At 64.0% G+C, this 25,508-nt stretch overlaps 1 protein-coding gene across 1 annotated transcript; it reads right to left on the reverse strand.

The window, feature by feature from the left end:
* Positions 1–121: 121 nt before the first annotated feature.
* On the reverse strand, positions 122–25,162 carry PIK3C2B (phosphatidylinositol-4-phosphate 3-kinase catalytic subunit type 2 beta). The gene is made up of 33 exons (XM_063356609.1): positions 25,084–25,162; positions 15,753–16,736; positions 13,770–13,870; positions 13,486–13,640; positions 13,206–13,326; positions 10,998–11,109; positions 10,811–10,890; positions 10,660–10,723; positions 10,288–10,434; positions 9,977–10,010; positions 9,441–9,636; positions 7,768–7,890; positions 6,814–6,981; positions 6,520–6,631; positions 6,287–6,429; positions 5,292–5,480; positions 5,060–5,153; positions 4,832–4,926; positions 4,571–4,751; positions 4,382–4,489; positions 4,202–4,294; positions 3,959–4,088; positions 3,531–3,667; positions 3,225–3,394; positions 2,924–3,080; positions 2,720–2,829; positions 2,391–2,592; positions 2,134–2,258; positions 1,940–2,057; positions 1,596–1,677; positions 1,392–1,498; positions 1,179–1,307; positions 122–1,070 (listed from the first exon to the last, which is right to left on the reverse strand). The coding sequence occupies exons 2-33, from the start codon at positions 16,662–16,664 to the stop codon at positions 882–884; spliced, it is 4,884 nt and encodes a 1,627-aa protein (XP_063212679.1). The 5' UTR covers positions 16,665–16,736; positions 25,084–25,162; the 3' UTR covers positions 122–881.
* Between the last annotated feature and the right edge of the window lie 346 nt (positions 25,163–25,508).

Below are 25,508 nucleotides of genomic sequence, written 5' to 3' on the forward strand. Positions count from 1 at the left end.
CCGCGTGTGCCAATAAGATGGTGCCTGGGGACGGAGGGAGCCATGTCCCCATCCACCCAGGGCTCGGCCTCCCAGGCCCTGCAGCAGGCAGATGTGCAGGCAGCGCTCACGCATCGCCCCATGCGTTTCATCTCCTTTATTTTCACGCCACCGTGTTACAGGCAGGAGGGTCCCGACCGCAAGAGGGTGACAGCTCCAGCAGCCCCAGCCGCCGGCGGGGCCAGGCTGCTCCCCCGGCTCCGTCCTTCCACCGCCTCCCACTAGATACAATATTTAAAACTTTTAATATAAAGGTTAAGTTCATTATTCTCGATCCTGAGAAACATTTCGTCCGTTTACGGAGCTCTCGCTGTAAACAAAGCACCACAGGCACCAAGCCCGCACCCCGGCGCAGGCGTCCCCGGCTCCAGGGCCGGATGGCAGACAAGGAGAGGGATGTCCCCACCGGCATGGGGACAGGGGGACCGGCTGCATGCACAGCCCTGCCACACCTCTCTCCTTTGGGAGTGAATTCCCCGTCATGGGAATTGCCCGGATCCAGGCAGGCAGCTCCTGGCTGGAGCAGTATCCGGGGCTCTGCAGGTACACGCACCCCCAGCAAACCTCCACCACGCCTCCCCTCTCCTCTCCGCCCCGGTGCACGCTACTCATTATTAAAAAAAATTAAAATACAGATATCCCAAAGGAAGAAATACCCCCTGAAGCGCCCCACCGGTCCTCCCTGCCCCTCCCTCCCCGCGTTGCTCCCTTGACACAAGGTAAACTTAAAAAAGAAGACGCCTGCGGCAGCGCCCGTTGGTGCCCGGTCCCTACGGGCACATCTCGGGGCGGGCAGAGCCGCGGCGGCAGTGCCGTGGGTCCCCAGCCCCGGCAGTGGGACCTCAGAGGGTGCCGTGGCCACGGGAGCCCAGGGCAAACCAGCCCATCTTCTCCTGCGCCAGGTCGAGGTCCCGCAGGCGGATGCCGACCTCCCCGAGGAGGATGTTCTCCCAGAAGCCTTCCTCGCTCAGCACGCTCAGGCGCAGCTCCCGCTGCTGCAGGTCCCCCCTGGGGATCCCGTCGTAGACCAGCTGTGGGGCAGGATGGGGCAGAACATCAGCCATGGCCCCCCTGGACCCCTCCATCTCCATCATCTCCATCCCCATCTCCATCCCCATCCCCATCCCCATCTCACGTACCATCTCGTTGTAGGTGGGGTTGCAGGTTTTTCGGGCCACTTTGGTCTTCCTCTTGGTGGTTTTTTGGGGGTCGGGCAGCAGGTAGGTCTTGACGTAGGGGTCAGGGTCATTGCCATCCTGCAACGGTGGCTGTGGGGCAGAGTGGGGAGCCCTCCATGAGCACACTAGTGGGGTGGACCCCCACCCCACCCCACCCGGGCACCGCGCACCTACCAGCCCCCGGATGTGCATCACCATGATGAAGAGCTTGTTGTTCTTGTAGGAGATGGAGAGCTTCACCTCCCCGCCGACCTTCCCCAGGGGCCGAGCCCACGTGGCGTCTGGAGAGGAGAGGAGGGGTGTGGGTGGGATGGGAGCCCCTCGCCATCACCCCACACGGTGCCAGCTGGATGCCGGCACTGCCGCCAGCCCCCCTACCTGCCGGCTTCGGGGTTGGGTTGGTGCCTGCTGCCTTCTCGTCCCGTGGCAGGGGGTGGAAGAAGGTGTAGATGAGGTCACACTGTGGGGGGAGGAGGTGACATTAGCGGTGACGGTGGTGACCATGTCCCCCGCCATTTGGGAGCAGTGCACGGTGCATGTGTCAAAGCTTTATGTGCACAGCGATGCACCATGATGGTGCATGCTACGATGCTTTATGTGGTGCATTGGCCTCCACGCACTTTCCCACCCAAGCTAACCTCACCGGTGTCCCCAGCACCGTCCCCACTTCTCAGGAGGCAGCAGCCCCCCTCCGCCCCACCGGGACCCCACTATGTCCCTACCTCTGCCACCTCAGGGGTGGCGTGGATGAGGTGCCAGATGTAGCCGTTCAACTCCTCCTTCCGCCGCTCAGCCACTGCTTTGCCCCGCGACCGTCCGATGACGAACCTGCTGGGGAAGCTGCAGGGACGGACACTCAGCAAAGCCCGGGGGATGGCGGAGAGCCCCGGGGGTCTGCCGGGGGCCTGGGGGGTACCTGGGCAGCAGTGAGGAGGGGAAGAGGAGGCGCAGCTTGTTGTGCAGCTCCTGGAACTCCTCGAAGGTGCGCTGCACGAAGACCACCTCGCTCGGGCTCTCCCGCTGCACCTTCACCACGTAGGTCTGCAGAAAGATGGGGCTGTGACATGGGATGGCGACCACTGGGTGCCCCAAGTCCATATGGGTCTGGGGAGAAGCACCAGGACAGAACCACCCAAGTTGTCACTTTGCCTGTCCCCAACCATCCCCACTCACGTAGCCCTTGCTGGGGTTGAAGACCCTCTCGTGGTGGCAGAGGAAGACGTCGCGGATCCGGCCGGACGTCTTGATGGTGTGCGTGCGGGGGGCGAAGGAGAGGGTTGGGCGGGCGTCGGAGCCCGTGAACTTCATCTGCGCCAGGTTGTGGATGAAGAAGTTGAGCTTGGTGGCCACGCTGCCCAGGCTGGACTCGATCAACCTGCAACGAGGCCACCACCACGTGCTCAGCATGGAGGAGCCCGTCAGTGTGCCAAGCCGGTGCCCGTGCCTCCCTCCATGGGCTCCCTCCATCCTCTCCTGCCCCATCACCCACCCATGTCCTCTACCTGGTGAAGTAGGTGGTGGCATCGGCATCAGAGTCCTGCGGCCTTAGGGCATCGTAGACGTACTTGAGGTCCTCCAGGTCGGAGAGCTCAGGGATGCCACAGGACAGCATCTGGGAGACAAGGCAGGGGGTGAGGGCAGGTGGTGGCAGGAGGACCCCTCTGCTGTGCCTGGCGGAGATGGGCATGTGGCCCCCCAGCTCTCACCAGCCCCAGGAGGTTGAGGAAGAGGTGTGTGTGCTTGCGGATCAGGTTGTAGGCTTGGCAGCACAGGTCGACAAAGTCATGGAAGCGGCTGGAGGGCTTGTCCCCCCCGTTGATGACATACGCCATGTCCGAAGTGAAGACGAACGGCGCCCGGTCCCTGCACCAGTGAGGGAGGGACAGAAAGTGACCATGGCTGGGGGTCACCCACCACCGCGACCAGGAGAGGGGGCTTCACCCGTGAAATAACCCCGCAGGGATGAGCCCAGGCAAGAGGGAAGGAGATGCCAGCAGCATTTCTCACCTCTTGATGTTGCCGAACATCTGTGCGTGGCCCAGGAACCTCCCGAAGTCGATGTGGAACATGTGGCCAGTGGTCTTGAGCATGATGTTGTCATTGTGCCGGTCGCAGATCCCCAGCACGTAGGTGGCCACGCAGCAGCCGGCACAGGAGTAGATGAAGTTCTCCACAGCCTGGGAGGAGAGAGGGAGGGAGGAAGTGATGGAGCCACCAGGCGTGGAGAAAGGCTGGAGACGTTGGGAAGCGAGGGGTCTCATCCCTGGAGAGGGGAGCATGAGGAGCAGGAACCCTGGCCAGGCTCCTCCTTACCTTCTCATACTCGTCCTCCTCGGGGTTGTGTTTCTGCAGCCAGTCTGCCAGCGGCCGGTCTTTGAAGGAGCCCGTCACTCCGTGCTCCACCTGGATTTTGCGTAGGGTCTCGGCGTTGGGGATCATCTCCACCATGCCTGGCAGCCAAGACAGCAGGGTAAGACCCATCCATCCTGCCCGGGGGGGCACCGAGACCCCAGACCCCTTTGCCACCAACCCAGCCGCTCCCCAGCCATCACCACTGAGTGACAGCCTGCAAAGCCTTGTGACCGCAGAGGGGCTGGTGGGATGAGACCCCAAGGTGGATCACAGCTACTTGCAGCAGCTCCTCTCTAGCAGAACCCCAGGACCTCCTGTGCTGTCACCAGCCTGAGAGCATCACAACCTGGGGCCCGATGCCACCTGGGGATGCCCTGATGCCAGGTTACCTCGTCCGCGGCCAGTGGAGAAGCAGCGGAAGATGACCATGCGCATGTCCAGCCCCTCCTGCACCCAGATCTTGTTCATGATCCGGATCATCTGCAGCGTCAGCATGTCCTGCCGCAGGTCATCGCCGCACTGTGAGCCGCAGGGGGAAGAGCCATCAGAGCCAGGGGCAAAGGTGAGCCAGCCCCACGAGGGCTAGGGCAGCCATGCCAGGGGTTTGGGCATCACCGGGGGGACGGGCTCACCTTGAAGATGACTCGGATGTTTTCCCCGAGGGGATCCACATTCTGGAAGGAGAGCTTCAGAGGGACGGCGTTGGAGTTGAAATAGGAGCAGTCCTGCAGCGGGGAGGAAAGAACAGCCCGTCAGGGTGAGCCGGGTGCAGGCAGAGGAGCCCCCCGCCACCCCCCGTCTCCGGCACTCACCCGGGGCACGATCCCCTTCACCAGCAGGCTGGGGCTGAGCGGCAGCCGGCACGACCCATTGGCTTTGAAGAACTGCTTCACGTCCTCCAGCCCCTCGCGGAGGATGCCCTGTGGGGTGGGCATGGGATGGGGGGGCTGAGACACAGCCCGGCACCCCCTGCACCCCCTTCCCACTGCCCCAGCACCCACCTGGCGTGCGGATGGGGCGGCATCCCGCACTTGCTGGGCCAGCCTGGCCAGCGTATTGACGAGCAGGCACTGCCGGTCAAACTCCTCCCGCAGCCCCTTCCCGCAGCAGCAGAGCAGAGCTGCCAGCAGGTACTGGTAGCGGATGCTGAACTGGGAGTCCTTGAGGCCGTCCTTCAGCAGCCTGCTCGAAGCAGGGGCACACGGGGTCAGGAGAGAGCCCCAGGGTCCCCCCCCAAACCGCTCCCAGCCCCCCCAACCCACCAGAAGAAGTAGTGGGTGATCTTCAGGTCGCAGATTGCTCGCTTCATAAGGAAGCGCACCAGCGGGCTGTCCAGGTAGCACTCGTACTTCAGGGCCTGGAGCGGGGACAGTTTTGGGGCACAGCAGGACCAGCATGCACCCCATGCCACCTCCCGGTCCTGGCATGCACCCCATGCCACATCCCAGTCCTGCAGGCACCCCACGCCACATCCCAGTCCCACCACACACCTGGACCAGCTGGGGCAGGTAGTCCAGCAGCTCGGTGTCGGAGATGGAGTCGATCCACTGCACAGCCGTCCTCCTCACCTCCTGGTCCGGGAACCTGTGGCCAGGACAGGCATCATGGGCACAGCATCCCCCCTACCCCGTTGTCACCACTACCCTCTCCCTGCCTGCACGGGGAGGGCAGCAGTGCCAGAGCATGCATCCCCGCGGCACCCGCAGCCCACTGGTGGCTTACGTGGCGTGCAGGAGCCCCAGGGCATCCTGGTGGCTCATGTAGGTCCACTGGCTGAGCAGGGCGTAGATGTCGGGCAGGCAGGCCCACTCCCAGCTGGGCGCACTGGCCAGCAGCATGGGCAGGGCGCCGGGTGCCGCGTGGCAGTAGTAGCGCTTCTCCCACAGCCGCTTGCGATCAGCGTCCATCAGCCTACGGCAGCGGGGGGGACGGGGTGCACGGCTCAGGCTCGGGGCAAGGGAGGGGATGGCACAGATGGGGATGGGGCTGGCAGGTTGGCATCCCTCTGTCCCCATTACTCATGGCGCATGGGACACTGATAAACCCCTCCCAGCCCTCCTTGCTGCCCCACGATGAAAAAGATGGAGAGCAGGATCTTGCCTGCATCCCCCCAGGTTGGGGCGAGCTCAGCAGACAGCTCTGTGCCGTGCTGCAGGATGCTGGGGGCTCCCCCTGTCCCCACGCTGCACCTCATTCCCAAGGGACAGCCAGGACCCGAGCGCCCGTGCACAGGGGTGACCAAGACGCTGCAGGGATAGCCCTGGCTGTCCCCCCCTGCCCAGGGACCCCCGAGCCGGTCGGGGGCTGGCTGTGCACCCCAGGCATTTTGCAAGGAGCGTCAGCACTGTCCTGCGTGGCGGATCCCGGCGCAGCTGCCGACACCTGATCCTCCCATTTATAGCCAGCGCCAGAGGACTGGGACCGGCTTGGCCGTGCCAGGCTGGACAAGGGGCCGGGCGGCTGTCCCCGCCGGGGGGGATGTGGCTGCAGAGACCCTCCCCAGATAGGGGCAGCTGGGGAGGGCAGAGCGCTGAAGGACCGACGATAGGCATCTGCGGGCAGGCAGCTTTGCCAAACGCCAGGCAAAAGCATCCCCAGAGGCAGGGTCAGACCCTCAGGTACCCGCTCTGCGTGCCACGGCAGTGCTGGGGGTATATCAGAAGAGCCCCCCCTGCCAGGGCGATGGCACCTCTCCCCCCCACCCTGGGGTTGCTTACCAGTACAGCGATTTCTTTTGCATCGCCTCCCGCAGCTTGCGCTGGTCCTCCTCCCCCAGGCTGCCGAACTCGTACTTGGGGCTGAACTCGGCCGCCGGCGGGCTGGTGAACTTCACCTCGAAGGCGGAGGTGGGGAAGTCGATCTGGGGCAGAGGCAGAAGGTGAGCAGGGTCCACACGTGGGGATCAGCGCCCGTGTGTCCCCCCGGCGCCCCCCCCCCGACCAGGACGTACCTGCAGGATGACGCTGTCGGGCTGGTTGAAGTTGGGGGCGCTCGACCTGGCTCTGGAGTTGTCCTGCGTCGCCGGCCACAAGCCCAGGAGCTTTCGCCCACAGGTGAGGACCCTGGAGGAGAAGGAGGGGTGAGAGCCAGGCACTGGGGGCTGCTCTGCTGGGGCAGGAGGGTGGCACCGCTGCAGCGATGCTGTCTCCGTGCTGAGCCAAGGCGCTGGGCCCCCTTCTGCCCCACTCTGAGGATGCCGGCATGGTCCCCCCCCATGCCCAACGCGGCAGGACACCCCACGTACTGCCTGAAGTTGAAGAGGGGGGTGGTCACCCAGCCCAGGGCCTCGGGGACCCGCCGTTGCTTGTTGGCGTCGGAGGAGCTCCCCGGGGGTGGGACAGGCACGGCGAAGAGCGTGACGCTGAGCAGTGTCTCCCGCGGCAGACGGTTCACCTGGATGGGGAAGCAGATCCTGCAAGACAGCAGTCAGCGGCTCAGCCGTGCCGGGGATGGCCACTGCCAGCACCCCGTGGCACTTGCCAGCCCCCTGCCTTGGGATGCCAAGCGTGCCCTGGGAGAGCCCGGCCCAACAGATGCCTTTGCTGATGGCGCTGGGGGTGCCACGTGCCCCACGGAGGTCCCATGTCATGGGCAGACACCCCGTGGGAGGTGGGTTTGGGGAGAGCCTGAACGCTCTCTGTCCTGGGAAGGTGACCGTGGGGCAGGGGGGCTGCCACAGAGGGCCCCCACCGCACACTGACCTCGTCCCGTGGCCAGGGAGGGCTGCGTGGGACCCCGGGGCTGTGGCTCCTCTGCGATGCTCCCAGGGAGCCCAGGGCAGCAGCTACATCCCGCCCGCGGTGGGCAGGGGCAGGGGATCGCCCGGCGGAGGGGACCGGCACCACTCCGCTCCCCGCCGGCCGCTCGGTGCCTGTCCTTGGGGGGCACCGGCGCCTTCTAAAATTATCCTGTCCCATCCCCACCTCCCCGGGCTGCTGCGAATGCCAGGCGTGGTGAGGGCTCGGCACAGCCTCCCTGCCTGCTCCCGGGGCTATTTTTGGAGCAGATCCCCTTTCCTGGGTGCAAACACGCAGGTCCAGGGAGGGCAGGGCTGGCGGCGGGGACGGTGCTATTCTCGGGGATGACACAAATGCTTCCGACACCCAAAAAATAGGGAGAGGCACAGAGAGGAGGAGGAGGAGGCAGGGGATGGCAGCGGGCACCCCCTGCCCGCCCCACGGCTGGGGTGCTGCCTTACTGCTGGTCCCATATGATGAGGTGGAAGAGGTATTTGTAGACGTGGGCCTTCCTGGTGAGCAGGGGGCTGCACAGCTCCTTGCCGCCATGGCTGAGGGAGCAGGAGAGGTAGAAATCTTCGTAGCTGCAAGAGGAGCAGAGAGAGCCATGAGCCATAGAATGGCCTGGGCTGGAAGGGACCTTTCAGATCATCGAGTCCAACCATCAACCCAACTCTGACAAAACCATCACTGAACCGTATCTCTAAGCACTGTGTCTACCCGTCTTTTAAATTCCTCCAGGGATGGTGCCTCAGCTGCTTCCCCGGGCAGCCTGTTCTGATGCTTAATAACCCTTTCAGTCTACAAATTTTTCCTAATATCCAGTCTAAACCTCCCCTGGCGCAACTTGAGGCCGTTTCCTCTTGTCCCATCACCCGTTCCTTGGGAGAAGAGACCGACCCCCCCCGCGCTACCCCCTCCTTTCAGGCAGTTGTAGAGAGCGACGAGGTCTCCCCTCCACCTCCTTTTCTCCAGGCTGAACACCCCCAGCTCCCTCAGCTGCTCCTCATAAGCCTTATTCTCCAGTCTTATGAGTCAGGGGGGCTTTGCCTGGGGCCGGGGAGCTGCCACCGGGGGCGTTCACCCCGCCATGGGGCAAACCCCACGCCGGTGGGGTGGGTGGATGGATGCGCTGCCCCTCTGTGCCTTCCCCAGGCCGGGCTTGGGAAGGGGGCTGTGCCGGGGAGGGGGCGCAGAGCTGGGAGCCCCCGTCCCCATCACCATATGCCACCGCGCATACCATCACACGGGGGGGCTGCCGGGGGGGCCCTGCCATGTGGCAGGTGCCGAGCGACAATCCAGGGAGGGCTGCGGGGCGCCGGAGGTCAGGGGATGCCGGCATTTCCCAGGCTACCCGCTTTGTTCGGAGCCAGTCACCAGGGGGAATACATTAAGGACAGGACAAAAGCGAGGGGTCCCCGGCGGGGCGGCTGCTGCTGGCGCCGCTGCCTCGCACGCCGTCCCCACGGCGGGCTCCTGCCGCCTGCCCGGACCCCCGCCGTCCCCCCACGTGGGGCCGAAAGCGGGTACAGGCACCGAGGCACCTAACAAAGGAGCACGCTGCTGCTGTGGGGTGAGGGCAGCCTGGCTCTGCTGCACCGGGGCCATCTGTCACATCCCTGGGGGTGGCGGCGAGCCCGGGAGCGACGCTGCAGCCATGGGGACTCGTGGGGGTGGGATGGGAGAGCGCGGCAGAGCCCGTCCCACCTGCTCACACCCAGAGGTTCCACCAATAGCTGGCTCTGAGCATCCCTCATCACCCGTCGAGCACCAGAACATCCCTCATCACCCATCGAGCACCAGAACATCCCTCATCACCCATCGAGCACCAGAGCATCCCTCACTGCCATCGAGCACCAGAGCATCCCTCATCACCCATCGAGCACCAGAGCATCCCTCACTGCCATCGAGCACCAGAGCATCCCTCATCACCCATCGAGCACCAGAATATCCTTCACTGCCCATCAAGCACCAGCTTCCTGCCCTTTAAGAGGCTTGGGGTGTGTTAGCTCTTATTCCCTCCATGTCTGCTGAATATCAGGGATGGGGACACACTCCTCAGCCACCCAGAAGAGGGACACGGTGTATTTAAGACAGGTGTGAGCCCCGGGATGGTGGCGGCAGCTGCCCTTACCTGGCAGCCCAGGTGATGGGGATGCGGTGGGTGGCGTAGACGGTGAAGGAGAGCGGGCAGGAGAGCAGGCGAGCCTCCTGCGCCACGCCGTGCTCCCGGCTCCCGTGCACGGCTGTCTGGAAGTCGGCATTGAAGGTGCTGCAGTAGAGCTCAACCAGGTTGAGGATGGCAGCCGTCAGGCTCTCCACGATCCTCTCTGAAGGGGAGGAGGGAGAGGGGTGAGTTGGGGCGGCCGCTGGCCCTGCTGCCCCCCGCAGCGTCCCCTGGGGCTGGAGTTGGGATGCTGGAGGGACCCCGGGGCTGGACCCCAGGCAGGTCCCCCCCGGGGACAAAGCGGGTGTGAGAGGGAGAATTTCAGGCTTCCCATTTTGCTGAGTTGATGGGGAGGAACAACAGCCATTGCCTCCAAAAACCCTCTTTTCTTAACCAGAACAGTTTCAAACACATTTTTGGCCTCAATAATTGAAGGGGAAGGGTTTGAAGATTAAAAGCACCGAGAACTTGAGCCCAGAAGGGGAGGAGAAGAACAGAAATACCTCGATTTTCCCTCTTGGCCAGAACATTTGGATCCTGTTGAGGAAAAAAAAAAAAAAAAAGAAAAACCACAAGAGCAGCATCAGAACCAGCCCCGCGCTGTCGGCGGGGAGCAGCTCGCCAAGCCGGCCGCTTTACGTAAGCTGCCCGGGCTCCTCGCCTTCCAGCTATTGAGGAATTTTCCACGTGGTACGGCAGGAGGAAGGAGGGAAAGAAGGCAGACGGGAAAACGTGCTTCCCCTCCGCACCCCCCGGCTCAGCCATCTCCCTCCACCCCGACCCCGCGCCCCGTGGGGACCTGCCCATCACTCACCTTCTGGATTTTGGGCTGCATGCGGGAGGGACAGGGGGGCATCTGGTTGAGGGCTGATGTGATCTCCTGGGACTCCACGGCAGCCAGGGCGTTGCAGATGGCCATGACCGACTGGATCACCCGTTCCGCCTTCAGCGGGAAGTCTCCCTGCAGGGCAGAGGTGGGCTGATGCAGGACCCCCGGGCAGCCGAGGCTGCTCCCTGCACCCCACACAGGGAGATGCACCAGCCCGTGCCTCAGTTTCCACTCCTTTCACGCCTTTCTCCTTCTCTGGTTCACCCTTTGAGCCCCATAACAAAAAGGGGGGAAGAGTCCGCTGCAAATGAGGCAAGGTGGCCCCAAAAATGCCCCCTCCGTCCCGCCGGTGCTCACCTCGGCTGCTAGGAAAGCATCCACCTCGTTGTGGAAGGTGTCGAAGAGGAGACTGAGGGCCTGCCTGGGGGACAGGGAGCAGAGCTCAGCCCCAGCCAGGTGGGCACCCAGCACGGCGCGGGGGGGGCAGTCCCACCGTGTCCCCCGCTACCTGCTGATGGTCTGCTTGATGGGTCTCTCCTGCAGGTGGATGTAGTGGTTGAGGGTGGAGGGGCTCTGGTCATCGTTGGCCTGGAGATGGAGAGATGCTGTGCTGTAGCTCGGCCACCCGTGGGTGCTCCCGAAGCAGCGAGGTGGCATGGCTGCCCCCACCTTGCCCCCCCCTCCCCGGCACCCACCGTCCTGGCCAGGTCGCTGCGCACCCCCTTCCTCTTCATCAGCTGCAGGCGAATGTCGATGTCGAACTTCCTGCAGTGCTGGATGTACTCGTGGCTGCCCAGCGCGTGCTTGCTGCGGGCACACAGAACCGCACGCTCAGCCCCACGCCCCGCTCCGTCCCATGAGACACCCCAAAACCCAACCCCGGGATGCCCCATCCCGCCGCCCCGGGGCCAGGCAGGGTCGGCTGGAGCTCAGCCGCAGCCACCTCGCCTGCAAAAACGGACGTTCGTGGCAGCGGGTGGTTTGCTCTAGGAAACTCAAAGAATAAGCTATTGTTTTCCCTCCTTCCCCCCGCGCCCTCCAAAACGCCGTGCGCAGGCAGCAAGGCGCCCACGGCCACCCCTGCCTGCTCCTGCCGCCCCTGGCGCCTTCTGAAAGCCAAGGGACAGCAAGTGACAGGAGCTCAGGCTGGTTTGCAGAGCTCAAGAGCCCGGACCGGCTTTGCAGGGAGGGTTTTTGGCACTTCCAGCATCTCCTCTGCCGCAGGAAGATGGGGAAAGAAAAGATCAGCGACAAAAGGGCTTTATGTCCCAGGGCTTTCTCAAAGGTCCTTTGAGGGCCCCGGGCGATACGGCAGTGCCTGCCTGCACCGGCTCCCGGGGAACCGCTCGCCGGGGACGGGCTGTCCCGCTCCGTGCCCAGGATGCCGTTCCCTGCCAAAAAAGCAGGAGGTTTGTCCCTTTGGGAAATGTCCTCCGAGCTGGCTGGATCCGTCCTACAGCTGAGTGCTCCCTGGCAGCCCCGAGCCACCCACAGCAGAGGTTTGCTCTATAGAATCACAGCATGGTTTGGGTTGGAAGGGACCTTAAGGATCATCTAATTCCAACCTCCTGCCCTGGGCAGGGACACCTCCCACCAGCCCAGGTTCTCCAAGCCCCGTCCAACCTGGCCTTGAACCCCTCCAGGGATGGGGCAGCCACAGCTTCTCTGGGCAACCTGGGCCAGGGGCTCACCGCCCTCACAGCAAAGAATTTCTTCCTCAGATCTCATCTAAATCTCCCCTATTTCAGCTTAAAACCCTTCCCCCTTGTCCCATGGCTCCCCTCCCTGCTCCAGAGTCCCTCCCCAGCTTTCCTGGAGCCCCTTTAGGGACTGGAAGGGGCTCGAAGGTCTCCCCGGAGCCTCGCAGGTCAGATGTATGGAAATGCCGCTGTACCCATTAACAGCTTGCACCTCCGCTGCATGCAAGCACATGTACACACACGTACACACACGTGCACACACACGTACACACATGTGCTGTGGTGCTTGGCAGCAGGAGTGCTCAGCACCGATGGGAATAAGCCCTTTGGCAGCCGTGCCGGGCAGCCAGGAGCAGAGGCTGGGCTCCGCTCGCCCTCCGCACAGGTGCCACGCAGGCTCTGCCGGGCTGAGCAATTCCCAGCTGCCCCTTTAGGGCCTAAACCGGCAGCTCCTGGAGGCCATGGCAGATTTCCGGCAGATTTCCCGCGGCAGGGCCAGGCTCGGGGCTGCTCTCCAGCAGCGGGAGCTGGCTCGCTGCACCGAGCCGCCGGCAAGGACGGCGTGTGCCTGTGCACGCGTGGCTGCTGCTGCTTCCCCTGCCGAGAGCGCTGCCGAGCACCACAAAACCCCTCCGGCAACGCTGCCTTCCTCCAGGAAAGGCAGCAAGGGCAGGAGGGATCTGTGCAGGTCTCACCCCCCCACTGTGCAGGTCTCACCCCCCCATCACCCGTCCCCGCTCCATGGCCAAGGGAGCCCATCACAGCCCTGATGCTCCCATGCCCCCTACCCTCGCTCCCCCCCAACACGTCCCTTTTCCACCTTCTCCTGCAAGTTAAACACCAGGCTAGGAGAAGCCGGGCTCTGCCGCTCCGCTCAGTGACATGGCTGTTATTAATACTCCTCCAAAGAGCTTTTTTGGCAGCTCCCTGCTTTTCAGGCCCTTCTCCCGGCGCGCAGGGGTCGGCGTGACGGATACCCTGCCACCGGGAATGATGCTCCCAACATGCTGCTTTTGGCAAGAGCACAGCTGCGGTTCGGGAGGAGGCGGGAGAGGGAGCGGAGAGGCTCCCGCTGTGCACGCCGGGATCAGCCCCGGCCATCCATCACACCCGGCCGAGGCCACGTACGGGGTGAGCACGGCCGAGCCTGGGGACGCCTGGGTTGTGTTGTCACCCCCCTCCAGCCCTGTCCCCAACACTCACTTCTGCAGGAACTCCTCCAAGCCGCAGATCTTGAGCACGAAGTCCTCGACGTCGATGGCGTGCAGCTCGTCGTGCGTGTAGCACAGCGCCTGGTAGATGAGCAGGTCCACGGTGGAGGAGCCTGCAGGGAGAAGGAGCAGCATCCTGAGCCCCGGGGATGGCGGGACACCCCTCCCCGATCCTCCACCCAGGTGTTGCTAGGGTTTTTCCCCGCTTCACATCACCCCCCGATTGCTGCAAGGGGGGACGGGCAAGCGGCTGCGCGGTGTGGGGCACTTACAGTCGCAGGTGAAGGTGAGGGGCTCCCGCAGGCTGTCACACACCACTGTCACCTTCAGGCTGACGCCGTGACCCAGCTGCTCGGGGCTGAGGTTGACGGCGTTCCACACCAAGCCCGTGAGGGAATAGTCCTTGGTGCTGTAGCCGGACCGCAGCCTGCCGAGGCAGGGACAGGTCAGAGATGTTGCCCTGCTTTGGGTTTTGCCCCACCTCCCCAACCCCCCAACAGATGCCTGTTTTGGGGCAGTTTGCAGTGGGATGCTCCAGCCCCGGATGGGTACTCACACGTCCAGCATGTGGCAGAACGCAGCCACCTCCTCATCCCGCTCCTCGGAGACTTCGAAGAGCTCGTAGCCATTGGAGAAGGAGTGTGGCCGGGGGGCAACCTACGGGGCAGAGCATGAGCCCATCAGCTGGCTGCAGTGTCCCTGGGGGCTCCAGCCCACCACCCGCCCGGGATGGGGTTTGCCGGATCCCCCCCATTAGTGAATCGGGCACTGGGAGCCTTTGCTCGCCCCGGCGTTGCTGTGACCAGGGGAACAGCAGCTCCGCAGCAGCGCGGGGGGGACGTGGTCCAGCACCGGAGGGGTTTGGGCCAAGCGGGCACCAGCCACGGGACACATCACCCACGTCTGCACCGACACCTTCCCCACGGCCGGGAGAAGGGAGACCCGAGGTCTCGCTGCCCCCAGCCCACAAAACTGGCCGTTTCCAGGTGGTTTCCAAAAGCCCCAGTGGGGAGATTCCCCAGTGGAGACAAGGGATGGGCAGAGATGGACCTGAGGATGCTGCGGGATGGGCAAGGACCGTCCCCAGGCCACCGGGGTGCCGCAGCAGAGCCCTGCCCGTGCCCGGCCCCACTTGCCGCTCCCCTGCCGCGGTGCCGGGGCAGGCGGCACCGCCGTGCCAGGCTCCCCCCGTGCGTGGGGGTCCCCGGGGCCTCCATCGCTCTTTCGCATCAAACAATGGCCCCACTGTCAGAGCAATTAACCCAGCCAACAGCTAATGGGAGGCAGAGAAAGGCAGGGAACACAGCAGCCGCTAAAGACAATTTTAATGCTCTTTTATAATTAGTTTCTGGCACCAAGAAAGCTGAGAGTGACTTACGTAGCCCCCACCGGTGGTCCCTGGCTGCATCCCTCGCTCCCCGGGGAGGGGGGGACCCTGTGAGGAAGGCGACTTCTCCGGTTATATATCTCCTCCTCTTGCCAGAGGTGGGATGAGCCGCACCAGAGCAGGGGCTCTGCCCCTGCAACGGGCACCTCGGTGGGGACGGGGGATCCGGCAGCCCCGGGAGAGAGATGGTGGCAGCGCCAGCAGCCCCCCAACACCTCCCTGAGCAGAGGGGAGGTGTCCCACTCGCCGCTCGCCACTCGCCCGGAGGGAAGAAGGGAGCCGGGATAGGAAAGGATGTTGTGAGTCGAACAGGAAAGTGATCGCCCGGCTGCCGGGAGGAGACTCCCGGCTCTTTCCGGAGGATCTTGTGACATTTTGCGCGCTGGCGGGACACGAGCCCGCTGCAAAACACCTGCAGCGTGATCTCTGGAGACAGCGGCGCTTGCGTGCCCGGCGCGGCAGCTCCAGGGCACTCATGTGCTGAGCCAGCCATGGGGCTGGGCACTGCCCGTGCCCTCCTATGGCCACCAGGCTTTGGCTGTGGGGTGGCAGCGATGGCCAGGGTGCCCTCCGAGGCTGCGGGCAGCTCCAGAGGTGTCTTGGGCAGGAGGGTGCAGAGAGGAGGCAGCGCTCAGGATGGCTGTGCACGGAGCATCCCGCCTGCTCGGGATGATGGCCAGGTGGGACTGGCCCTTCTGCTTGGCTTCCTGGCCCCAGTTCACCTGCCCTGGAGGGTTTTGGCCGTGACTACGTGATCCCGCAACCCTCGGGGAGACATGCAATCTGGAAAGGTCTTATTAACCCCCAGGGACAGTGTCTCAGGGTGCGGATGCCTCCGATCGTGATGCACAAACAAGACTCTGAGGAGCCACAGGGATGGGACAAATACAACCAACCCGGAGCAAAGGAAACACAGCAAAGCCACAGGCACCCATGGACCTGTTCACACCCTGGCGCCGCATTTCCAGCTCCCTCCAGCACCTCGGCTCCATCCCAGCCCCACTTCCAAGGCACGGAGAGAAAGGCCAGGTTGGAGGGGGCTTGGAGCAACCTGGTCTATGGGAGGTGTTCCTGCCCAGGGCAGGGGGTGGCACTGGATGGGCTTTAAGGTCCCTCCCAACCCAAACCATTCCATGGTTCTATGATTCTTACCGGGTCGATGGAGATCCTGCGGTTCTTGTTCGGTGCCAGATTCTTCCTGTTGCCGAAGCGGGAGACGTATGTCCGCGGGGGGACCTGCGGGGGCATGGTCTTGCTCCGTGCCACCGGCTTGCCACTCGATTCCTTCTCGAAGATGCTCCTGCCTTCCTTCCAGCCGCGGGCAGCTTCCCGCAGCACCTCCGACTCGTAGGTGGACTTCAGGTTGAGGCAGGTGATGGCGTCGTTGATGCCGTCGTAGTCGGCGATGCCGTAGGGGTCCTCCTCGGAGATGCGGCGCCCGAGCAGCTTGCCGTGAGCCCGCTCGTGGGCCGCCGAGAACATGTTGATGTCCCTGGGCTGGGGTCCTTTGGACGACGGGGGGGATCCCTTCCCCAAGCGCTGGTTCCCCTCGGGGGAGCTCCAGAGGGGGTGCCGGGGGGGCAGCGGGGGCGGCGAGAGCTTTTTGGGGGAGCTGCCCCCGTCGTCGTGGGGTGAGGTGCCATTGAGCGGCTCCCCGAGGAAGTCCCCCCCCGACCCCTCAAAGATGTACAGGTAGTCCCCGGCCAGGGGTCCCTTCAGCCAGGGCTGGGGGTCCGGATTGGGGGGGCTGGGTCCTGGGGGTGGTCTGGGCACGGGGGGACCCTCGGGCACCATGGGGATGTTGTAGCTGAGCGTGGGGTCGGAGCCGGAGAGGCCACGTGCCGCTTTGATGCCGTCGCAGCCGTTCCTCTCGGCGGGGTCATCCCAGGAGATGAGGGGCTGGTCTCCACGCTGCTTGGCCCGACTCTCCTCCTTGTCCTGCCGCAGGCGGGAGAGCGCGTCGTACTCCATCTGCAGAGCCTCCGCCAGCGCCAGCTCCTTCCGGCTGATGCCCACCGACTCCAGGGATTTCCAGTGCTCCCCATTGCCGCGTGTGGCGGACATCTCTCCGGAGACCGGGACCTCTTCCTCCCGGGCTGAGGGGTCAGGAGAAAGGCATGCTGCACCGCCGGCCACCTGGGAGGAGGGGAAAAGCAAGGGTTAAGGCTGGGCGGGCTACTGTAGGGAAGGTTGGCTAACAAGGGTCTAGCGGGCAGCAGCCGGTGGCACAGCCCTTCCTCTCTGCCACAGAAAAAAGGAAATGTTTAGCGGCTCAGCAATGCGATGGGTTAAATAAAGATTTTACTGCCTGCAACCCCCCCAGGACCCCATGGCTACCAGGCAGGCAGGGCTTGTTGGCCCCGCAGCAGCTGCTGGGGCTATTGCTGGAGCCCCGACGTATTTCCCCGAGGACAAAATAAGAGGCAGAGAGCGGGGAGGGCAGCGGGGCCGGCGCCTGCAGCTGGGGCTGACTCAACCTGCAACCGGGGCCGGGAGCTGGCGCGGGCTCCGCAGAGGTGCCGATGCGCCGGTGGCGTGGCTAGGACGGTGGCGTGGCTAGGACGTGGCTCTGAGGTGCCTTGATGGTCTCGGGACCAGCACAGCTTGGAGAAAAAGGGCAGCCTCCGCCAGCAAAACTAGGGGTTTTTGAAGGAAAAAGGAAAAGATGAGAAGGGCAAGGAAGGGAGGAGGCGCTGCCCCCCTTGCCCCACACCATGCCCGTGGGGGAAGTGGCTACTCGGTTTGCAGCAGCGAGGCTGGTGATAATTCAAAACCCGCCTGGACGCAGGTCCTGTTCGACCTGCTCCAGGTGTCCCTGCTTTGGCAGGGGGTAGGTGATCTCCAGAGGTTCCTTCCAGTGCCCACTGTTCTGTGATTCTGAGCCACGAACCTCCCGTGGCTGGTCCCGAGGGTTTTACCCGGCAGCACCCTGCTCCCTCCCCGTCTGAGGGCCATGGCATCCTCTCCCCAAATCCCGTTTCAGCAGAGGGAACCGCGCATAGCCCGGGATGGCCGGGAGCACCCGCTGCTCACCGGTTCCCATCGCTGTTCCCCAGCGCCGACCAGCCCGGGCTGCTTCAGCGAGGAGGACACGGGGCACAGCGATGGGGACGCAGGCGTCGCGCTCTGCTCTCCTAACCACGGACCCGCAGGTCCCCCCGAGCCTCTCGGCGGCGCCCGGCGCTGCACAGCCTCCAAGCCTGGGTTTTTGCAAAAATTCAGCTGCACGAGCAAAGAGGCGCAACAGCCGGACTGGAAACTGCTCCCTGGCCCCTGACCAAAACCCGCGGAGAGCGGTGACCGCAGGGGGAGCTCCGCTCTGCCCAGCCAGCACCGCGCTCCCCGGGGAAGGATGTTTCACCTCCTCTTCCCTTCCTAGCAAAATAAATAACGAAGTGGATGTTAAACAGAAGAGCGGAGCAAACCCGAAGCCCCTGGAGATGGCCAGCACTTGAAATCTTGAGAGTCAAGAGGCAGCCGAGTGTTCTCGGGCTCCGGCCAGGGCTCAGAATGGGGAGGACATGGGACCTGTGCTGCCACCCGGGGCTCTCCTCTGCCCTGCACAGCGCAGGGCTCCGGCTGACGCTCTGATTTAGGGCGAAAGGGTGCAAATAACTCCTTCCCGGTGATTGCAAATGTTTCTGCTGGAAAGTGCTGCTGGGGGCTGCGGGCACTGCTGAACCGGAGCATCCTCCCTCAGTGCCCGTGGCCGGGGGGGAGCCTGTGCTCAGGTGGCAGGAAAGCCCTTAATCACGGGGAGAGGATGGGCAGACCCCTCTGGCGATGGAGGGGCCCATCTGGCACAACATGTGGCCCCCACATCCCACTCCACAGCATGGGGCAACCACCTCCAGCCTGGGCTATGCCGGTGACCACCCTCCTCCAGCACACAGCACCCCGTGGAGCATCACCATCATCATGGAGCACCGCCAGGCTGGTCCGCAGGTCCCCTCCCAGCCCAGTCGCTGGTTATCACCCCCCTCCCACCTGCAAATGGGTCCTCTTGACCCCGGGACCAGATGGCTGCTAATTAGCCCGGCCCAGGCTTCGTCTGCTGCAAACACATCTCCTGCGAGCGAGGTGGGTTTGACCACACGGGTCCCCTCGCAGCCCCCCAGCACCTCACTCAACCAGCGCTTTGTGCTTTCTAACTGGAAAAACGGCTTCGGGTTGGGGACAGGCTGGAAACGCTCCTTTCCCCGGCGTTTCAGTCCCTGCCGGCAGCCGTGGGCTTTTCCTGGAAAAATAGAAATCCCAAAAGCTGGCAGTCCTGGGCTTCTGGAAGCTGAACAAAGAAAACCTGCTTTTAACCCAAAAGCAATAAAATCAACCCGATTTTTGTGGCTGACAAAGCCACAAACCCGTTCTCATCTCCAAGAGAATCATCTGCATCTTGCTGACGTTTCAAGCGGAGAAACGCTCCCGCCTGGTCGAGCCAGGGCTCCTGCATGGATGGGTGGGATGCAGCCGGACCCGCGCCGGGGCAGCAACAGCAAACTTGGACCTGCCTCTGCCATGAGCCTCGGGCACCATTGGAGCGGCCACGACACGGGGATGGGGACAGGGATGGGGATGGGGAGGAAGGCTTAGCCTGTGCTTGGCATAGCAACCCCGCGGTGCCAACACCAGCCGGAGAAAAGTCACACGGGAAGGGGCTGCGTGCACCCCAGGGGGTGTCACCTTGGCTGGGGACACCACGAGCATCCCCAAGCTCTTCTCCCCCATCCCCTCGTCTCCCGAGCCGGCATGGCAGCTGGACCAAGGTGGTGCAAACCCACATGAAAGAGCCCCAAAATCTCCCCGTCGCCCTCCAAATCCTCACCCAGGGGCAGGACTGATGCTCAACCAGCACCTCCCGCTGCAGGCTCCTGCTCCTGGGGATTTGGTGCCTGGCCGCAAGCGTTTCCACCGAATGCCTCCCTCTCCTCAGCAGCCTGTTACCAAAATTACCCGGGACTGTGAGCGTGGGTTGGGTCTCAGCACGGGAGCTCCCCAGGCGGGAGCTGAATTCCAGCGGAGCAGAGACAGGCAGATTTTTTTCCTCTTTAAAATACTACTACTACTACTACTAACATAGGGGTAATTTTCTGACTTTAAATTTCCTGGCATTCGCCACGGTCACGTCAGCCTCAGGAGACCCATCCGGCGAGCACTTGGGATCCCACCTTTTGGCGAAACGCTTCGCTGTGCCGAGCTCCTGCCGCTGCAGCGCACGGCTCGGCTGGAGGCGCGCGGCAGGGAAAACAACTCGGCCGCTGGAAACCCTGTGCCCTAAGCCCCGGAGTATGGTTTGACACAATTTTCTTCAGAGTTTGCACCAGCACAGCCCCGTCAGGGAGACTGCAGCCTGGCGGGGAGCCACACACAGCACCGCATCCCCCGTGGAACCCACCAGCAATCGCTGCGCTGCTCTGTGTGGCCGCGTCAGCGGAGCGGAGGGACGTTTCCCCATCGACGCGCTGCCCAGAGGCACGAAGCCAACCTCTTCCCGGGGACAGCCCTCCAGAACATCCGTGCTGAGACCAAACCCAGCTCCAAATCCTCTTTTTGGCAACCTCTTGCATTTTTAAATGCCATTTCAGAGCATCTGCTGGTTGCAGCGTGGCCCCTTGGTACAGCACCCTGCCTGCCAGCCCGGCCAGCACCCCCCTGGGCTCCGCAGCCCCTGGGGCACCCTCCCGGGATGGGACGGGAAGGGAAGGGAGGCTTGGGCTGAGGTTTTCACGCCTGCGTGCCAGCGGATCCCGCAGAGTTTATTTTTCAAATAACAAAACAGTCGGACCCACCCAGGAGTGAGCCCAGCCTGACGGCAGCGGTCAGGTCCCCCCCTCCCTGAGGGCTCAGAGACCCCGTTATCCCCCTTAAAATCCCCCCACCCCAGCGGGTCCCGCTGTGCGGTGGCTCTTGGGGACGGCCTTTCTGCAGGGCTTTGGGGCGGAGGGTGCACGGGCTCTCCCTGTCCCCACGCCCAGCGTCGGTGGGACAGGGAGGGATGATCCCAGCCCTCGTGCAAAGAGCCGAGCATCAGCTTGGGGCAGGCCGGGGGGGATCAGGGGGGAGCTCAGCATCTCCTGCAGCCCCTCCATACCCTCTCTGCTCCCGGCAGCTGAGCAGCACCTGCTCGGCACGGGGAGGGACTAGGGAAACTGAGCAGAAAATTGTCCTACGGGATCCCACGGTGGAGCAAACCCTGGGGGACGGGAGCCCGGGGCAGAGCCCCCGCGGATGGTGGGGGCTTGCTGTGCACCCCCAGCTCTCCCCATCCCTCCCTCCCTTCCCCCTCGCAGGCAGCTGCGTTGGGAGCAGATAGAAACGTTCTGAAGCATCTGGGAAGACATCAAACATCTGAGGGCGAGGAAGCAAAGGCAGCCCTGGAGGGGCACCTCCCCGGGGTGTGGGAGCCGGGGATGGAGGTTATGCCTATCAGGGGAGACAATTCACACCCATTTATAATCCGGCGGAGGGAGGAGCGGCCGTGAGAAGGATAAAGCACCAGCCTTCACCTCTGGGGCTGCGGGTCCATCCATCCATCCTGCCGCTCCCGCTGAACAGGGTGAGACGCGGCGTTCCCAGCCGCCGGAGCGGCCCCTGCCCGGACAGGAGGATGGCGAGGGCATCCCCGCTTTGGGGACACGGACCCAGCTCCCGGCTGCGTTCCCAGCCACGCAGCGTGTCCCGGCTGCGTGCCATCGCTCCCGCTGCAGGTCACAGCACATCGTGGGGTTACAAAGCTCCCCAGACGCACTGGACCCTGGGGCCACCCTCCGGCGCTGGGGATGCTCTTGCATCTGCGAGGCAGCACCAGTTCCTCGTCCCATGCAGCTCATGGCATCAGGGGGCATGTTTCTGTGCCCCCCAACAGCTCCAGCACCCCCCCGAGCAGGCAGGACCCAGCTCCCCCTCATCCAGAAGAAACTCTCTGGTCTCAATTCTCCTTTTCCCCTCCAAAACGGGAGGGAAATGGGGCCTTTCGGGACCTCCCGCTCAACGTCATGACCAAGGAAAGCCCTTTGGCTGGGTCTCCAGGTGGTGTTTCGACACGGCAAAACGCAGGATTTTCATCTCAGGTTGGAACTGGAGCTCCAGAGAGGGAACCTGGTCTCAGAGGTCATTGAAAACTGAAACCAAAACCCAGAGCGTTTCATTCCTGGAGCCACACTCGGCGCTGCCAAAACACCACCCGTCAACCCAAAACCCAGCAAAACCAACGCTCCGAAAGTGCTCACAGTGAAAACGGCATGATTCCCCCCAAAACTGATCCCAGCAGACGTTTTCAGGCTACTCTATCTGTTTTCCTCAGTTTGCAGGCAAAAAGCCCAACTCTGAAAGCCGAGGGGCTGTGCTCCCGGGAGTTTCCAGACGGGGTTTGGAGCTGACTCCCCTGCACCGAGAGCAGTGGACAGCATTTTTCAGCAGGGCAATAGGAAGGGCCTGGAGCTCATCCCTGTCCCCCAGGATCCAGCCCCACAGCCGGGGTCCCCGTGCCAGGCTCCAGCCCCACTTCACTGCCCAGGAGCCACCGTGGGCACGAAGGACACGGCTCCTTCCACGCACCCCGAAGCCTCCCATCACCGGGACAGACCTGCAGCGCTCGCTGCTGCGATGTGGAGACCCGCAGGGTCCGGCTGGTTCGTTACGTGCAGCAAAATAAAACCCATCAGCTGCCGCCCCACACACATCGAGCCGAGCAAACGCCTTGAAAACAGCCAGTGCCGCTCACTTCCAACCTGTTGCCTTACGGCCGGAGGAGTTTCTTCCTCTTCAAGCCAATACGTCTCCTATTAATAGCAGAGCAAAGCCCAGTCCGGTCCAAGCTCTCTGGAGGAGGCAGGATGTGAAGGTGGACGATGCCAAACTCTCTTCCATCATTTTTCTACGTATTTCCACCCTCGGGAGGAAATCCTGCCCCAGGACGACGGGTCGGGTTTGGGATGGGAAAGCCCCCCGACTCAGGCCAGCTGAAGGAGGGAGCTCTGCAGAGGAACCCCCCAGAGACCCGCGTGGCAGGAGCTGGGTCCGCAACAGGGACAACGGAGGGGACAATGGGGGTGTCCCAGGCAGGCGTGGGGCAGGAGGCAGCGTGGGTGGGGGGATGTCAGAGCCCCCCTGTGCAGCGACAGCCGCACGCTCGGCTGCACAGGAGATGCTGAACCTCACCCAGCACCTGCGAAGCGATGGGGACGCGGGGAGGAGCGTGGGTGGGACCTTTCCACAGCCACCCACCGCTGCATCCTCCCCGGCGTTCCCAGGCGGCAGCACCGACAATGGGGCCAAAATACCTAGTGCCTCCTCCGCTCCCCGTCCCCGGGGCACACCTCCGGTCAGACTTTCCAAATTACTCAACCCTCGCTGCTCCAGCACCCAGCACCCGCCCCCGGGGCCGGGTTTTCTCGGTGCTCGGTGTCCCGGGGGGGGGGATGCTGGCGGTCAGGTTCTCCCCGGCACAGCAGCTCCGGCACTCGGTTTCTATGCAAATCTCAGCTTCCTCCGCGCCGAGCGCCCGGTGTGGCGTGGTTAGCTGTACGACGGCACGGGTGTAGGGGCACCCAGCTGCACACACCGGCGTGCTGGGAGTGATCCCGCACGGGGGGCTCGGTCAGGCACGAGGGACTGAAGCCCACCCAGGAGAGCGGAGCCATGTCAAGCATGACACCTCCCCATCCTCGGCACATCCCGCTGCACCAGCAGTGCCCAGGAAGAGTCCTGCCCACGCGGCGGAGCTGGGATGGGCCGGCACAGGCTGGCAAGCAGTGGCCACCGCCCTCCCTGCCCTCTGCCCCGCAGCCCAAGGGATGGATCCTGCTGCTGCGGTCGCAGCTGTATCCCTGCCCCACACTCCGCAGGGCTGTTCCCTGATCTCATCCCAATGCTCCCGCAGCTGAACCGGCCACCGAGGACGTGCAGCAGCCGGGGTGCAGCCCCCCCCCTGCCCACAGCACCCTGTTGGGGTGCAGGGTCCTGGGCAGACCCAGCCCAGTCTGCAACGGGAACCGACTCCTCAGGCTCTGCCCGCAGGATTTACACGCCGTGGGAGAGCTGCAGCCCAAGGACAACACATCGCAGACACACGCAACCCCTCCAGAGCACCCAACATGCAGGGAAACACCTCACTCAGGACAGGGCTGTGGATGCTGCCGCTGCTACAACCCCAGTGGTCCTTCCCCAGGGCTCAGGACCGCGGGACCCCCGGCATTGCCGGCACGCTGGCCTCGCACACACCTCCCCTGTCTGAGGGTGCCGGCATGCACGGGCTGCACACACATCCCTGGTGTGCATCCAGGCAACGCTCACACACACACATGGAGCATCGACTTACCCTGCAGCACGCAGGGAGGGCCGGCTGCATGGCTGCTGGGCTGGAAAAGCAGCTCCTTTCGGCTCCTGGCAGCGCATCCTCTCCCCGACCTCGCTCCAGTCTGTATTTAGGAGGGTGCTCCCGAGGCGAGGTGGGGCAAGCGCCTCGCCGGGGCGGTTAGCCCAGGAGAGCTGGGTGCCCAGGCAGGTTTCCCTCATCCCACAGCTCCCCGCTACCCCATCCCTCCCGCCTGGGGAGGAAAACATTGATTTTTCTTGATCACGCTGGTGCTAGTTCACCCCGGCCCAGATCCCGTGAGCAATTACATTCGTGCTTGGCCTCGCACACACGAATAGCTGCGGTTAAGTCAATATATCTCCTTTGCTTAGGGGTAATAGCTCGCATATCTCTGGAGTTTACTGCTAAATACACGCATGGGCGTTTCTGCAAGTTGAGGATCCAGAGCACGGTACCGCAGGGGCAGAGGGAGCGTCGCAGCTGGCTGCAGCGTGCCCAGCATCCCCAGAAGCGCCTTCTGCCCCCACCACCGCACCGAGAGCCCACCGTGGCTTCGGTGGGACGAGCTGACCCTTCCCGGCCGCAGATGACCACTGGCTTGTCCCCATCCCTGTCCCAGCGCGGGGGGGGGGGGGGGGGAGGGGGGGGGCTCTGACATGCTGGCAAAGAGCAGAGCCCCCCCAGCCCTGCCTCTCCACTTTGCTGATGGGCAACTTTGCAATTTGACGGGGATCGTTTCATTGTTCTGCTCATAAAAATAACCCAACTTTCCGCCCCCTCCCCTCTCCCCCCCGCCCGACGGTGCAATTCAAGAGACCCAGACTCCGCACCGTGCCCCGGGGGGTGCAGCCCCCGGGACCCCCCCACCGCCGCCCCGGGGCTTTTTGGGGGGTTTTCAATCCTGGGAAAACCACAAGGTTAGGCTGGAGCGGGGGGAAGGACTGGCAGCACCCCCCTGCGCGACCCGATGGAGCTCCCCCATCTCCCCCCAGGAGGGGAAATTATTGATATACATATATATGTAATTTTTTATTTATTTTTTTTTAAAGGGAAAAACCCGGAACGAGCCGCCCATTGGAGGAGCCGGCCTGCTCCCCCCTCCCCGTCCCCCCGCACCCGCTGTGGTTGCCCCGTTGTTCCCCCCCCGCTCCCCGGGGGCTACGGCCCTACCTGCTCCGAGCGGGCTGCGGCGGCGGCGGCGGCGGCGGCGGGGCCGGGCCGGGCTGGGGCCGGGCGGCGGCGGGGCCGCGCCGCGGCGGCGGCGGCGGGAGGCGGGCGGAGGGAGGGAGGGAAGGAGGGAGGGAGGGAGCACGGCGGCAGCGGCGGCGGCGGCGGCGGACAATGGAGGGGCGCAGCGCGGAGCGGGGCCATCTCCCGGCGGCCCGCCGCATTGCACGGCGCCGGGGACGGGGGGCGAGGCGGGGCTGGTCCCCCGGGCAACCCCCCGCGGCTTCCACGTACGTGTCCCCGGGACTCTGGCAGCTCCCTCGGGATGCTCGCTGCACAACCCCCCCCCACACACACATCCCATCTCGCCTCCCCCCCATCCCACATCGTCCCTATCCCTCATCACCCCCATCCCGCGTCCCCCCCAT

This window comes from Chroicocephalus ridibundus, chromosome 20, assembly GCF_963924245.1.
Source record: "Chroicocephalus ridibundus chromosome 20, bChrRid1.1, whole genome shotgun sequence".
NCBI lineage: Eukaryota > Metazoa > Chordata > Aves > Charadriiformes > Laridae > Chroicocephalus > Chroicocephalus ridibundus.

Bases quoted from the DNA above. Each gene is read 5' to 3' on its own strand.
- PIK3C2B (XM_063356609.1), bottom strand. From the start codon at position 16,664: ATGTCCGCCACACGCGGCAATGGGGAGCACTGGAAATCCCTGGAGTCG. The intron at 6,982-7,767 runs GTAAGGCAGCAC...GCTGTCTTGCAG, and splicing joins CTCATCATATGGGACCAGCA to GATCTGCTTCCCCATCCAGG. The intron at 2,830-2,923 runs GTGAGAGCTGGG...CTTGTCTCCCAG, and splicing joins TCCTCAACCTCCTGGGGCTG to ATGCTGTCCTGTGGCATCCC.